This window comes from Bolinopsis microptera, chromosome 12 (genome assembly GCF_026151205.1).
Source record: "Bolinopsis microptera isolate Bmic1 chromosome 12, MBARI_Bmic_1.0, whole genome shotgun sequence".
Taxonomy (NCBI): Eukaryota; Metazoa; Ctenophora; class Tentaculata; order Lobata; family Bolinopsidae; genus Bolinopsis; species Bolinopsis microptera.
Window position 1 is genome coordinate 4,787,334 of NC_087083.1, and position 16,245 is coordinate 4,803,578.

A 16,245-nucleotide genomic window follows, 5' to 3' on the forward strand; every position below is an offset into this window, starting at 1 on the left:
AAACAAGCATGACAACCCGGTTATACCTTGCTTTTCATGGCTTGGTCATTAACGCCAATTAACTGAAAATTGTCGCTAATTGCCAGCTGATGGAGCCACTACGTCTGAGTTTAGATTTTAAGGAAATATCTCGTGTCAGTGCGGTCAAGGGCCCTGGTCACGTGCTATTGGTTTGGTCACGTGATATGGTCGAGTGTGGATCCGTATGTCACGTGATATGGTCGAGTGTGAGTCCGTATGTGACGGTGCCTCAGCAGTGACGGTTATTCGTATTCTGCGGAATGATTTCAATATTCAAAATCAATCTTGGAGCTGGAAGTTCGAATTTACTCAGTTTAACCAAATGTTTAAACGATCCTAATTACGGGTTAAATGGTTAATTTACGACAAAGTATATGCAGCAACCCGTGATAATGATCTCGAATAACCTGTTTAATTGGTGGGCTGCAACGTCACAACAACATCGTCACACCTTTTAATCGCACATCCTGGATTTTAAATCTTGGACAAACACAATTAAGGAGGAGGATAAAAGAAGGTAAAAGAATTAAACGCCTGAAAGCATGTCCAGTGAATTGGGAAGTGATTATTTCGTATACAACATACACCCGCAAGAAACATCATAAAGTCTTAACCTTGGAAGGATTTTTTATAAATATATCGAGAAAGAAATCGAGAATTCGACCCTTTTATGACACATCTAAAGATTTAATTTTTTGATGAGATAGTTATCATAATCATAACTGAGATATAGCTGAGATATAGCTGTGATATAGCTGAGATATAGCTGAGATATAGCTGAGATATAACTGAGATATAGTTGAGATATAGCTGAGAAACGTTAAAAGAAAGTGGCCCACTCGAACGCTCAATATAGCTAGCTCAAACCCGTTCATGAATCAACTTACGTTTGAATTATAACAGCAATAGTCTGGATATGATCAGGTTTTCTGGGGATCATTTGTTTAATCATACTGAAGGAATGACAGATTAGGGCCCCGCCAATAATGCAAGTCTTTCAGTCTGAAATATCACTTTCGCTCCTTAATAAAATAAACATATGAAAGTGGAAAAGAAGGATTCGTAAATCGAAGAATTCCTTAATCGTTATATATGTCGTGACGACGACCACGATGAGGGCTTTATAAATTTGCTTAAGTCCTTGGAATGTTTACGATTTATCGAGAACACGTACTCTAGAGTTCGACGCGTACAAGTTTGCAAATTCTTCGTATTCCTCATATTCCTGATATGTCCCGTGCACCACCTAGGGACTGGAATATTATAGTATTATGCAGTGTTCAGCTGATGACAAATATAGCTGACAAATGAAAGTAATACTAATAGGATGAACCATCTACAAGATTGAGATTTTACTTAGGCTTGTTTCCAATTCTATGAGTACATATATAACAATTAAAATAGTGTGCTGTCTCTCATATGTAAACGACACAACAATAAGAACTGGGCTAATTTATAACCTTGCTATGTGTACTATAATTAAGGCTTAATTGAGCACGACATTATAGGTTACAATATGGCGCTAAATTTGATGATCAGCATATCCCAGTTGAAACTTTCCAACTCTATCAACGATATCTGCAAACAAACAAAAAATGGTCCATCTCCAATCAGAATCCAAATCTATAGTCTATTATAGCTGTCATGGTGGCCATGGCAACGTACAAAATTCAGAAGTCGCCACTACCAGCAACTTTTTTACAAAATGATCAGTTGAGACAAATGGGTACAAAAGTTATTCAAAAGTAATCCTTGCAAGACCTTTGAAACACCCTGTATGTTATGTCATATTTTTTCCGAAAATAGTAATCTGAGGATGACAAATTATTCCGGAATAGAAAGTTATGGAATGCGGGTGTTAGGTGGATATAAACCTGTAGATGTTAGATTTTCCAAGAATAAAAGGGAAATGATGCTTGTTGGGCCCTAAAATAGATGCCCGAGAATTTTACAGTAAAACAAAGTAGTAAAACAAAGTATTTAGTAAAACAAAGTATTTTATTTATTAGCAGTGCAATCAATTCATATGATATAATTATAAGAATATAATAGTATGTCACACCTATTTAACTGTTACGTTCGAGTAGTCGTGCCATGGCTAAATTTAACTAGGACCAGTGGTGTCGATTAACATTTTAAAAGGTGATTCTAAGTGACACAAATGGAAAATTTTAAGAAAAGACGGATCAAAACACAGATCCAAGGACAAGGAGACCCCACTGCAGGACCATACATGCTATTGGCTTGTGCATGGCCCAAAAGGTTCCAGCTGTCCAGGAAACTGTACGTAGCTGGTCAACTAGTTTTGAATTCAGACTAGGCTTGATGAGTTCTGGGGTTTCTAGAGTAAGATTTGATGGTGCCAGGTTTGTTCAGGCGGACATGGAAATTATGCGAGGAATATATAGGTATATAAAAATCATGTCAATATAAAAATAGGTCCAAAAATAGATCCAAAGATTCACACGGCAGTCAGGGAACTTCCAGACAGGATGCTTTTGAAACAGGTATAATTAGCGCTTTTGTAATTAGTTGTATGCAAGGGATGGGATGCTGATTGACTAAGCTGGTTCAATGCCCCAGCTATTTAGGGGGAGCCACTCAATTTCACGCCCAGGTGTTGTCAATTGCTGGGTTTCAAGTAAGAGCTTTTTGATACGGCTCTTGATAATTGAGATGGGGGAGGAAAGGTCGGAAAATTTACTAGAGCCAGGGACCATGACATTGTTTTCATTAGGAGTGCATTTGTCGAATATTTTATCAACCAAACTTTTCCATATAGTCGTACCTTTGAAGACAAAATTGTGTTTAGAAATTTCAAGTTTGTGTCGGGGGACCCGCATAGTTTGGCTACATGCTCTGGAACTTGTTTGGAATAAACTTGTCAGAGAGATAGGTTGATGCAGTTTCAAGATTTTAAACAGTTCAGTGGATATATGTTGGGTGTACAGGTTGTGGATTGACATGATTTTCTCGGTATTGAATATTGGCTTAGTGTTTTCCAAAGCAAAGCTCCTTTTTGCGATGTGTTCACTGTATGGTCTTGCACGTGCACATGTTTCATAGTACTCTGCCCGGTCAAAGCTTGGTTTGCTTCCAAATAGAAGGCGTACACATCTTTTTTGGATGGAGAACAGTTTAGATAGTCTATAAGGTGTGACACCACCCCAGCTACTGATACAGTAGCTCATATGAGACTTGAATAAGGAGTCATACAGCTTATGGTACTCTGTTTCTGGAATAAACTTCATAATACGTTTAATTATAGCTATACTTGTAGTTAGTTTACTTTTTATGTTATCTAGTTGGGGTTCCCAGGATAGTTCATGGTCTATGATAACACCAAGGAATCTCACTTTATCTACTCGTGTAAGCGTGTTGCCTGATAACGTGAGTGAGTTCTCAGAGCCATATTCACGAGCACGTGCACAGGACGAGTACCGACAATATTCTAGAATAAAAACGCGTACGTTTTTATAGGACAGGTGGGTCTCTTCACTTAAGTAAACTCCCTTCATTACCACGCACGATTATAACTAAACAGGGTCTACCTATATTATAAAATTAACTACTAATTATATTATAACTATATTATATAATTTACTACTATACCCTATGACACCACTCTTCTGATAGTGAAGTTGTTGAAATGTCAGAGGAAAGAAAACGATTGCTACAACTTCTGAATAATAATGAATACAGAGACAGAAAGGACTTGAGATCAAAAATTAACAAACTCTCAAATGACATTAAGAAGCGACTGAATACTCTCAGAATAGAAGTTGCAAACAGTCTTGCAGACTTTATCAATAATACAGACGACGGCCGTAAAATGTTTGAAGCTGTTCGGCAACTATCAGGTAACAAGAAATCAGACTCCATTTCTGTTTTTAATGACAAGAATCAACTGGTAGATAATGAGAGTGACAAAGCTGACATTATACGCAACTATTTTGAGCAACACTACACAGGACCAGACAGTGAACCTCCACTTGAGCCGTTCGTTGGCAGTCCTCAGCCACTAAACAATCCCATAACATCCTTTGAAGTGGAACAAGCTGCCAAAAAGCTAAGAAATGGTAAGGCTGTTGGTCCTGATGGTATACCAAACGAATTCCTTAAACACTCCCCACCTATTTTCTATTCTACATTTGCACAGCTGACCAATCAATCTTTTGAACGTCATGAACATGTACCTTCATTCACTGAAGGATTCCTTACCCCACTGCAAAAACCTGGTTAGCCACGTGGACCTTTAAAAAGTTTGCGCCCTCTTTGTCTTTTAAACGGCACCAGGAAAATATTGTCCATGATAGTCCTTAGACGCATTCAAAGACAAGTTTCTCAGTACACTGGACCTTGGCAAAATGCCTACAAGCCTGGCCATAGCTGTGCAAATATTGTTTGGACACAACGGATCCTAGTTTCAGTTGTGAAGGAGAAACGCTGGTCTCTACACAAAATGGGTATTGATATGTCATCTGCATTCGACACCATTAAGAGATCAGTTTTGCTAGAACTTCTTGCTGATGCTGGTTGTAGTGAAGACGACATCCGACTGGTAAGGTACCTACTCTCATGTACCAAACTGAAGATTAAAGTGAGGTCTACCGTATCAGGGGAGTTCATTGTCACGATAGGTGCGTTCCAAGGTGATAGTTTGTCTGGAAACCTTTTCATCCTGTATTTGGCTGGCGCACTTTACCACCTTCGTGCCTTTATGTCTTATCTAAGACCCAACCCTCCGTTTGCTGAAAACCTGCTACCTCTTGAGTGGGAGTACGCAGACGACGCAGACTTCACAGACGAGGATAAAAAGAATTTGGAGTCCATGTTACCAATATGCAAGGAGATATTGGAGGAGTGGAATCTTTTTGTCAACGAATCAAAAACAGAGTTCACACATATCTATCTGGCCGAGAAGAACGAAGTTGATGACAAAGGAGAGCCACTTCGAGGAAGAGAGCCCTGGAGATCATCTATCTCACTTGGTTCCAAATTGTGCAGCAACGAGGACATAAAAAGACGATGTATTCTGGCAAATCTTGCTTTCCAAACCTACAAGAAAGTTTGGGAACAAGGTAAACGCATACCTCTTAAGACCAGACTTAAGATCTACGAAGCCCAGGTGGTCTCCGTCTTAATGTATAATTGTAGCTGCTGGGCAGCTTCAAAGCAGCTACTGAGTAAACTGGATATTTGCCACAGAAAGCATCTGAGGCAAATCATCAGAATGACTTACCCTAATATAATCAAAAACGACACCCTTTACAAGAGATGTGAAGTGGTTCCACTCAGTGAGCGTGTTGCATGTGCACGATGGAGGATGCTCGGACATGTCCTTCGCAGTGATAACAACTCACCTGCACAGCTTGCATTACACTTTGCAGTAGAGAGTCAGAGTACTAAAAAGGGTAGAGTAGGTAGACACCAGTCGAACTTGCTTAAGACTATTAAATTTGATTTAGGTAGCAGGAACATTCCATTTGTAAATACAGACGATTTGTACAATTTAAGACTTTTAGCCTCTGATAGAGCGGGATGGAAGAAGTTGTTATAGCTTGTGTATCAGTATTTCTTTTTTTCTGGCTACTTATCAGATCTTTAAGATGTTCATTTATGTTCTATTTTTGATTTGAATAAAGTTATATAATAAATATAATAACTACTATACCTACTATTATAACTATATTGATAAGTGAATCAAGTTGTATTTGTAGCTATGGTGGGGACTACAAACCACCGTCGGCAAATTTCAAGCTCATTACGATGATACCCGAGAATTTAGCTCAACTTTCGGTACCATAGATTCATCCTAGCCTTCTAAGTTGAAATGTTTGCTGTTTGATTGATTGTTTACTGGTTAATGTTTACTCAAGAATTTATACATTCAATAATATACAATAATTATATACCTAAATCTGCTAATATAAAACCAAAATAACTCTAAGAACATACACCGCACGAAATTATGGACCTGGAAGTAAAATTAAATACTTCAGCTTAATACACAAATCAAAACAAAATTCTAGAAGAAAAAAAACTAGACGGTACGTGCACAGATTAATCCAGAAGTAGAAGAATTGGAACCTTCGCGCGAAATTCTCAAATTTTTTTCTGCTTAAACAGTTGGCCTAAATAGTATTCATTCAGTGTTTTAAGTTCTTCGTCAATTTGTGAGACCAATTTTAGAGATTACAAGTATATTATGGACTAGCGTAGATTAAGATTGCGACCTGCAAGCTAGCTGAAAAGCTGGTGTTCGTATACAGATACTGCAACAAAAGGATGAAGCTTTGAGTTTAACGATAATTACAAGTAGTAGTAGTGTAATATAACCGGTTAAGAGCGATCCGGTACACAAATTTTCCTCTTAAATCTTTTATTGTTTTAACCACTGTGTTTATTTTCGACTTCTATTTCAAAATTATGATGATAATACTAATCAAAAATTGAAAGTAATTCACTGAAGTTGATTCTAAAAATTTGAAAAAAAAATTGTACTTTACAGTGCCTGTACGGTACGTACCTTTAAAAGTAGCTGTACCGTACGTACTTAAAGCCCTGTACCGTACGTACTTGCCATCTAAGAGTACAACCACGGACTAGATTTCAAGTCATCAAGCTGCTTGTCCTTGGTAGCTAGCAGCTCTTTCTGCAATTCAACTATTGTAGGCCCCTGACTGTCAATCACATCGGAGTGTAATTTCTGGTTGTATTTCTCCAGCTGATCAATGTACAACGATTGTCTATACATAATTTTTAACGCAGCATTAATTCTCTGAGCCATGACTTCCCTAGTGATTTCTCTTTTACCACTGAAACTCTGAACTACACACGCGTTAACATAATCTGCTTTGCCTTTAGCAAGCCCGAGAGTTTTCCAAATTCATTCAGCTGCATCATCTTTCACTTCATCAAGCTTATAAGCCACGTATTTTTCCGATTTATACATCATACAACCACAGCACTTGTAGCGCGATGCACTACTGGGTCGCGCGCGCATCAAATAATTGATAATGCTTCTCGGCGAGATGCGAAGGTGGAAGGATTGACATCGTGAATCAACCACAGCACCGGTTAAACAAGCAAGTCTTATCAACGTAATGATAAGTAACTGATAAGCGAGCACAAACGTATTGCAGTTCCTGTTCTACCAATAAAATCAACAACAGTGGAACTGGAACCTCCCGACTGATCTTAGCATAGCCATAGCGTCGCTACTTTTATATCCATGCGCTGGTGTTTCGAAACTGCGCGCGGGGTGGTGTAATAAAAAGATTTCCGAATCTCGTGAAGTGAATAAATTTGAGAAAAAATCAACTCCGATCGTTTTACTTTTGGTTTTCATGACTTTCTGTATACAGAATTCGGTGTACATTGGCATGTACAGTGAATTTACATCGTTTTAAAACTCAGCGGCGGTGTGCCGTGTGGTCGGTAAATCCTCAGCGACGTTCGGTGCGGCGACGTGCTTTATATATATATACCTTATCGGACCTTATTTGGACGGACATTACTTGAACGCTGGAGGCACCTTAATGTCTGTAGCTGTTCAAATAAAGTCCGTTCAATTAATGTCCGTCCAAGTTAAAGTCCGTTGAATTTTTTTCAAAAATTTTTCCGTTTCGAACTTTCTGTCCAGAATATGACAACTTTTTAATTTCAGTCAATTTCAATAGCTATCATTAAACTAAACTATATCGTTGAATCAATAAAAATGAAGTATTATAAAATTTTAACAATCTGAATTGTAAATATCACATTATTGCATGATCACTATCTTGAGGTTGATCTTCGGCTTCTTCTAGTTCTACCTCCACATTTTCTCTTACAACTGGTTGTCTGTCCAACTCGTAGTCGTACCGAGCAATGAACGATCCCAACTGCTCTACTAGAGAGAATGAGGGATACTTGAATACCTAAAGCTTAAGCTGTATCTCTAGCTCCCCACTTGGTATAGGCGACCTACGGTGGCATATGTCAGCTACGAGTATATGATACCTTCCACAATACCATTACCACCCATCACCATAAAGTAAAAGACAAACCGAAAACCCATTTGATAAAGATGATATCTGATATTAGATAATGATCATGTACACATATTTTAACATTTTTACTGATTGAACTTAAAGACTGCTTTTCTTGCTTACTGTATATGAAAATGGATTTTAATCATTTGCTAAAAGTTTTAAAAAGTCAAAAAAAAAGATGAAAAAAATTCGGATATTTGATGGTTTTGGTTGCCTTCTAGTTCTAGCGTTCATAATCATATTAATGTACGTTCATAATTATGTCTGTTCAAGTAATGTCCGTCCAAATAAGGTCCGATAAGGTGTATATAATATACGCTATATAATAGTAATATACGCTATAAAGTGGTCGACTCACATACTACTCAAGCGATATTGACAGTTGAATTTACGAATTTTACGTGACCACCATTATTGGACAAGTTCCGTTAATGATAACGTAATGAGAAATTGAGAACAACATTATTGCAATATTCTCGTTTTGTCCATGACACTTTTTGAACGACTGGAGCCTATTTGCTTAGGTTTCTTCTTCAGAGCGTTTGTGGCAGAAGGGTTTGTAGTTAAAGGGCGCTTTTGTGATGTAGTAAAGTTTGCTTTATAAGGTGATGCAAGACACATTTTTTAACATCAGATTTTCAGGTTAGGTTGAGGCTTGAGGGCCTGCCTTGTTTTTAAAATCGTATTGACTACTATTTAACCACTTATACTATTGATTGAGTTTGTAGCGTATATATGACGCTTTGCCCTTGTACTTTGCCCTTATACTATTACTTATAACGGCAGCTTAAATAGAATTCTATCGATTTTAATCGAACTGCATTGGTATTTGGTAAGCTACTGCAAATCTTCCCTGACGAGTTAAGAGCAAAACTGTTTTAATCACGTGTTTAAACTAATTACACACTACAAATCTATTACATTTATTGAGAATTATGTAATGTAACGCGATGGAAGTATTTTAAGCGGGCATATCCTGTCCAAACCCAGGATACATGTCATAAAGAATTTGGTTTAACTTGTTTGTATGAAAAGCATCAATACCTATATGGAAGTAGATCAACAATGTCGTTCAGCATTTGGGAGATTTAGATGTTTAGGTTTGGGTAATTAGGGTTAGCACTTAGCAAAGTAATACTAATGTGGTTTTGGATTATCCACCATAGTTACCTAGAAAGCAAATTAAAGCTTTACACTTAAAGGTAGATGCAAGTATCAAAGACTATTATAGCTATAGAATGCTTCAAATAATTATGATATTTAAGAATAAAATGAATTAAAATCAGCATTGATAACTTTTTCACCTGAGCATTTGTTCTAAAAATAAAATTGAATGATCAAGCCCGCCATTGAACTTCGAGAGCTATATCTCGACATGTCACACTGTGGTCTGTGACATGGTATTGGTAATCATTACCCCAATTAATGTGGAAACAATTTTAGTCCTCAAAACATACCAGTACTTAAGTATTAATAAAGTAATAATAAGTTCTACGTAAAGAATACTTAATTATACCAAGTTCTGTAGATTAACAGCATAAATCTCTACAAGATACTATAAATAATTCTTCAAGGTAGTCGGACAGTGGTACCTATAAGTATAACAGACCGCGAGATGTCTGCCGACAATCTGTGTCTCACCAGTTGTTATACTCAGTGGATATCCTGCTATGGAGCTGACCTTCTAGGTTTGTTCCTTTTTATTTTTTTCCACGTTATTATTTGTTCTAGGTTTGTTCCTTTTTATTGTTCTTGTGAAGAATAATTTCGACAGGGTTAAATGTTTCCACCTCACTAAACCTTAAAAACTGTTGGTACAAATGGATGATGTCCTGATTTATCAATTCCAGTCAGACCATTTTAGGCCTAGTAATTATTGACCCACCCGGATCACGACATTAAATTGAATTTTCAAAACTGTTATCAATTTATACAAATAGCAATATGATTATGAAGACATGTTATTCAAATTTTTAACCTGGGTCAATAATACAACCCATACCACTCGGACATCGAACCGGGTCCGTACGTCATTAATAATCATCAGTCTCGTACTGTTCCTCCACCATGCACATTGCTGATTGCACTATGCAGAAGGCAGCGAAACATTTCACTGCACACTTCACACACTCGTCGGTAGTCATGTTCTTGCAAAAACCGGTGGCTGACCACTACTACGCCCTTTGAGATAATTTTCCGTAATATGGCCGGATGCATGTGAGTTTGGAAAGAGCTCCTTATTATACAATGGGCCAGTGGCGTGACGTTGTTTGTTTGGCGATTTCACCAGAAGTAAACTCGGCACTAACACCTTACACATTTTCTTTACATCAATCATAGAAAAATATAAAAAGTTACAAAAGACACAAATATGACGTACGAAAATGGTAAGTGTGGACTATGGAGTACCCATGGTGAGTTCATGGTGGTTACATGTTGACGCCTCTACTTTGACCCCAACCCTAACCCTGGCCCAATTTCTAACTGAAGCATATATGCTAAAACCTCAACCATAACGAGAAACTATACTAACTTCCTTATTTAATATTTGGTCATGTGATCACGTGATCGAGACAGTTTTTCGCCGATATCTCGCCAGGGGAGCATTTTAACCCTATGTCATGAGGGTGATTCGGAATCAGCGTTCCAAAAAACATCGATTTCAGTTGGTTTCAACTGTCAAGGGGCCTTTTAGAAAAGTTTCGAACTTCAAAAGTAAAGTGATTTAGCACGCTCGTACACAGTCCGGTGGCCGACCAATTCTCCGTATGGAATATACACTGAAACGTCATGACTTGTTATTCTAGGCCCTATAGGGACGAATAATGCTCTGCTGGGGACAAATGTATGCTCTTCCTATAGTTCCACTCTCAGTTATAGAACCTTGGTCTTGTTCAACTTTCCCGCTCATAATTACACATCCATTGTCTCAATTGGACGTTGCTTTTTACATTTGTTTCATATTACTAAATAGCTAAATTTAGTTGTTGCATAATATATCGCTCAATATTTATTTAGTTGTTCGTGCAACGTTGTAGCTATGTCACCTACCATCAGAAATTTATCGGCTCTCAGCATCTCTCCACCCCCAGGTAAACCATTATCAGCCACTTTCGTATTTTTTCATATTTCCTCATTCGGATAAATTCTACCTCCGAATTATTTGGATTTAAATGTTAAAGCTAGTTCACGTTATTAACTGGGTCCATGAATTAGAAATATAATGTTTAGGACATGATACATTAAACTTAAATGCCTGATAAATTAAGGAAATGAAAGAAATTCCCAAATTGTTTAAGTAATTGAGTCCAGAAAAGGGTGACATTGGAGGGGGGAGTGGGTCCGACTCGATTTATTGGGATCCATGGCTAACTCTAGGGCGTGAAACTTTTATTTATGGCGTGAGACTCTATAGAGTATATTAGGGCGTCTGATTTTAGGGCGGCGTTAGGGTTGGGGTTAGTTAAGGTTTCGCGGATGAGCAATGAGACCGTTTCTTTCTGTTACAAAACGTGACAGATCACGCTGGCGAGTGAATTATTAAAAGCCTTGCTGGGACCTGGCTATGCCTATAACCAATAACCATCTCTGATCTCATCTGACAGGGTCGTTATGACGATCTGCTTTGTCGAATACTGCTGGGATAGGCCAGCTACCATGGGGTAAGACCCATATGATAAGACAGATAGTATGCCTGGTTTTGGTCTTTAGGTTGGGTAGTGGTCGGAGCCTGCAGCGGATCTGCAATAGAGAAGTCAGACGGGGTCATAAAAGTGGCTACCTCAGCCTACATCGGTACCACGCCTCCTGCTTCTCTAAGGCCCCGGGAGTCTTTATTTAGAGACGAGTTGCCCGGGTTAACAATAAAGGCTTTGTAGGCATCCCTCCACTTACCTGTACTCCGGAAAAGGACAAATTCAGGTAGTCGAGAGTCCTCGACGGTTGAAGCAGGAGAGGGACAGAGTTGTATCTGTGTATGTGGACGTCGGTTTGACACAGTCAAAGGCAGGAATATCCATCGGGGTCGAATGAAGTGCATTTGGGAAGGGGAGTCGTCGGCTGGCAGTATGCCTGTAACTTCGACGGAGGTATCTAGCCAGGAAAACAACTACAGTGCTAGAGATATCCGGGCTCTCCTTGACAAGAGAATTTCAGTCGAACCACCTGCTAGCAAAAGAGACAAGGTGAAGTGGCCGGCGTCCAATGATGGTCGATGGAATAAGTTTGATGAGTGTGTGGTAGAGAAGTTTGCAGTGGTTCTCAAGCGGAAACCATTTCAAGAGAAGATGGTGAGTCATTGTGATGTAGTGTACGACGAGGGTGTCAAGTTGTTTGGTATTGTTGAAGTAGGTGCTGGTAGTGGAAAGAAGTCCATGAGCTTTAAGAACAGGCGAAAGGAGGAGATCGACAGCCTGATTGAAAAGAGGAAGCAGTTGAGGAGGAAGAAAAGGAAGGCAAGGAGTGAGATAGAGAAGGATGGTTATGAGGCATTATTGAGAGTGTTGGCTGGTCGTTTGATGAAGTTGAGGAGGGCTGAGAAAAGGAGACAGAAGCAGAGAGAGATAAGGAGAGTTAGAGGGGATTTTGGACGCGACCCTTTCAAGACAGTCAAGGGAGTGCTAAATCCAGGTCCAGTGGGGGAGCTTAAGTGTTCAAAGGAGGAGCTAGATGATCACTTGGCCAGAACGTACGGAAATCCAGCCCGGCAGCAGCCCCTTGGTATACTTGAGGGTCTGCCTGAGTGTGCTCCTGAACCCTCTGTTGCCTTTGACCTCACAACGGTATCCAAGAAGGAGTTTGAGGAGGTTGTAAAGAAGGCAAGGAGCAAGAGTGCCCCGGGTAACAACGGGATCCCGTACACAGTGTACAAGAGATGTCCTGGTATTGCCAAGAATCTCTGGGACCTGTTAAGAACTGGATATAAGTTAGAAGAATATCCTGACAATTGTAGGTATTTCGAGGGTGTCTACATCCCAAAGGCGGATGGCGACTTTTCACCAAGTTCAGGACGGCCTATTTCCCTGGGTAACATTCAAGGGAAGATTTATTTGGCGATCCTGGCGAAGAGGTTGACCAGCTTTGTTGTCTCGAATGGATATGTAGACCTCTCTATACATAAGGGTGGTGTGCCAGGCGTCCGTGGGTGCACGGAGCATTTTGGTGCCATGTGGGAGGTACTTAAGGAAGCAAAGGTCAAGAAGAAGGATCTGAGTGTGGTATGGCTTGACCTGGCTAACGCTTACGGAGCGGTACCCCATGTTCTGATTGCCAGGGCCCTTCGTTTCTACAACGTCCCCGAGAAGGTTATCAATATTATCCTACGGTACTTCTCCGGGGTATTCGGAAGGTTCTCCTCAAGAACGGTGACATCAGACTGGCAGCAGTTTGAGATAGGAATCTTCATGGGGTGTGTGATATCAGTCATCTTGTTTGTCTTGTGCATGAACCTTGGGCATGAACACCTAAAGTCTAAGGTTCCGAGAAGCATTGAGTACATCAAGGATGACACACCGATACCAACTCTGAAGCTGTTTATGGACGATAGCTGTCTGACGACCGCACGTGCAGAGGATATGCAAACGTTACTCAATGTGTTTCAGAAGTACGTGGACTGGTCCAGATTTAAGTTAAAGTCCTCCAAGTCCAGAGCACTGGTGTTGAAGAAGGGAGTGGCTGTGAGGTGGGTTGAGGAGGTAGTGGTAGGAGAGGAGGAGGTGGAGAGAGAAGAGGTGTGTTTGCAGTTGGGTGGTGAGGTGATTCCGAATGTGTCAGAGAAGCCGATAAAATTCCTTGGGAGATGGATAAGAGTGGAAGGAAATGACAAATCAGTCATCGACTCAACCAAGGTCGACCTTAACACTTTTCTTCGTAGACTCGATGAAAGTTCCCTTACTGGACCCCAGAAGTGCTGGGGATATCAGTACATGGTCCTTCCAAAACTGAAGTGGCCTCTTGCCATCTATGATATTCCGATCACAACAGTTACCAGATGGGAACAAAATACCAATAGTTTCCTCAGGAAGTGGTTAGGGGTGGGGCACACTCTGAGTGGTCTTTGTCTGTTCAGTCAATCATCCAGTGTGGCCTTACCGGTGAGCAGTTTGACAGATACATGGAAGATAGAGAAGTGTCGACTGTTGCAATCCTATCAGACATCTAAGGATGACCTGATTAAAGCAGTCCAGCCCCAAGTTCGTTCTGGTAGAGTTTGGAGGCCTGAGACAGAACTGGAAGAGGCCAGAAGAGATTTGGTCTGTGAATCGGTGCGAGGGATGGTGCAACCTCAAAAAAGAGTTGGCATCGGTTTTGGTGACTGGAAAAAACCTTGGGAGAGGATGGATGAACGGGAAAGAGAGAGGGAGGTTATGCTGAGAGTGAAGGAGAACATTGAAAGAGAGAGGGAGGTGCAAGTAGGTTCTCTGGAGATGCAGAGCAGGTGGGGTGAGTGGAGAGAGCTCGTAATGAAGACGGATTTGAGCTGGCATACACTTTTTAAGTATGGTGACTCACTTATTGGGTTCATGCTAAGTGCTGTGTACGGTACCCTCTTAACCCCCTCTATGGTTTCCAAGTGGAGTGAAGATGAGGATGGGAAGTGCAAGTTATGTGAGGAGAGGATGGGCACCATTCAGCACATTTTGGCTGGGTGTAAGGTGGCCCTTAGTCAAGGAAGGTATAGATGGCGGCACGACAAGGTTCTGAAGCAGATCTCTGAACAGGTTGTCTTCCATTGTGATCGCCGAGTGAACACTTATAAGAACAAGGCCGGCGATGGAAGGCAGTTCATTGATTTTGTTCCTGCTGGGAAAAGAAAAGCAGGTACAGACGACCGGAAGGAGAGTCGTGGTTTTGGGATCCTGAGTGGGTATCGGGATTGGATAGTGCTGTCAGACCTTGAGGGGCAGCTTAAGTTTCCCAGTGAGATTGTGGAAACACGGCTGAGGCCGGACCTTGTGATATTCTCAAGGTCGGCAAAGACAGTTATTTGGTGGGAGCTAACAGTACCATCTGAAGAGCGGATCGCTGAATCGCACGAGTACAAGCTCGACCGATACAGCGGTCTGCAGGCTGAGATTCAGGCTAAAGGTTGGTGCTGTTATAATGCCGCAGTCGAAGTTGGAGCTAGGGGAGTGGTTGCGCAGAGTTTGGAGAGAGCTGCAAGGAGGATTGGTTTTAGGGGAAGAGAGCTGAAGAAGCTGGTACGGGACAGTGGGAAAGAGGCAGCCCACTGTTCCAGATGGATCTACTTGTTATCGAGAAAGAGGGAGTGGGAGTTCAGGAAGGTTGGAGCTTGAGAGTTTACTATAACATCTAGAGGTACCATAAACGTTATCTCGTCGCCAATTGCGAGCTCTAACGGGTCTCCTCAAGTGACTCTCGGATCAGATGGTGGTTCAAGGGTGGACTGCTGGGGCGCCTGACAGGAAACCGTATTGCGATTAAAGCCCCGAAACGGTGTCAGGTTGGTAACTGATGATTCTGATCCATGCTCCTGTGAGTTTGCTGTTGTATCTCAACTCGCTAAACTGAGGCATCTCCGCATCTTGGGTGAATATGCGTACATCTTCATACTAAACCCAGGTGTGGCATGTGTCAGTGAATACGGGCGAGCGGATGCAATAGCGAAGGTGGTGTGACAAGGCCTAAAAGACACAGTCAGATAGTTGTCAGCTCGCTGACTGTAAGGGAGAAGGTATATCCGTATTTCGCTGCTACTGATGCAGTCCTTGATCTGGCAATCAAGGCTTCTCTGTTTTTCGTCTAACTATGTACCGTTGGGCTTGTGGAACCCGTCAGGGGGACATACATAGGTTAGAATGGTTTTGTGCACCAAGAGGAGTGAGGGAATGAGGGTTGAAGAGAGAGAGCTAGAGAGTTGTTAGGGTGGTTAGGATCAGTAGGTGGAGTGTTTGGTTGGAGCGTTCTGTTTTTGCTGTATAGCATTTTAGTCACTCCGCAGTTTATTAACTGTGTCTCAACTCTGTCGAATTTGGCTAATTTATCACGATATGATCAAGTGGCATTTAAATAGTGAGCACAGCTGTAGAATATCATTAGTCATACTCGCACATCCTCGAACTTCTACGAGTACAGTAACAGATCAGTGATCACAGATGTCATGCAAAATTGCAGACCATGCGGACGAATTGACACAAAAGATGTTAGTTCAATTCTTAGCTCGTTTAGC

General features: G+C 40.8%; 2 protein-coding genes across 2 annotated transcripts in view; both read left to right on the forward strand.

Moving 5' to 3' along the window:
- Window positions 1–8,963: 8,963 nt before the first annotated feature.
- LOC134824178 (uncharacterized) overlaps window positions 8,964–16,245 on the forward strand; it is an 85,067-nt gene continuing 77,785 nt past the window's right edge. Inside the window, exon 1 of the mRNA XM_063835932.1 lies at window positions 8,964–8,994. The gene's annotated coding sequence lies outside the window, so the exon portion shown is untranslated. The remainder of the gene's footprint in view (window positions 8,995–16,245) is intronic.
- On the forward strand, window positions 12,125–15,352 carry LOC134824532 (uncharacterized). The gene has a single exon (XM_063836439.1). The coding sequence runs from the start codon at window positions 12,125–12,127 to the stop codon at window positions 15,350–15,352; it is 3,228 nt and encodes a 1,075-aa protein (XP_063692509.1).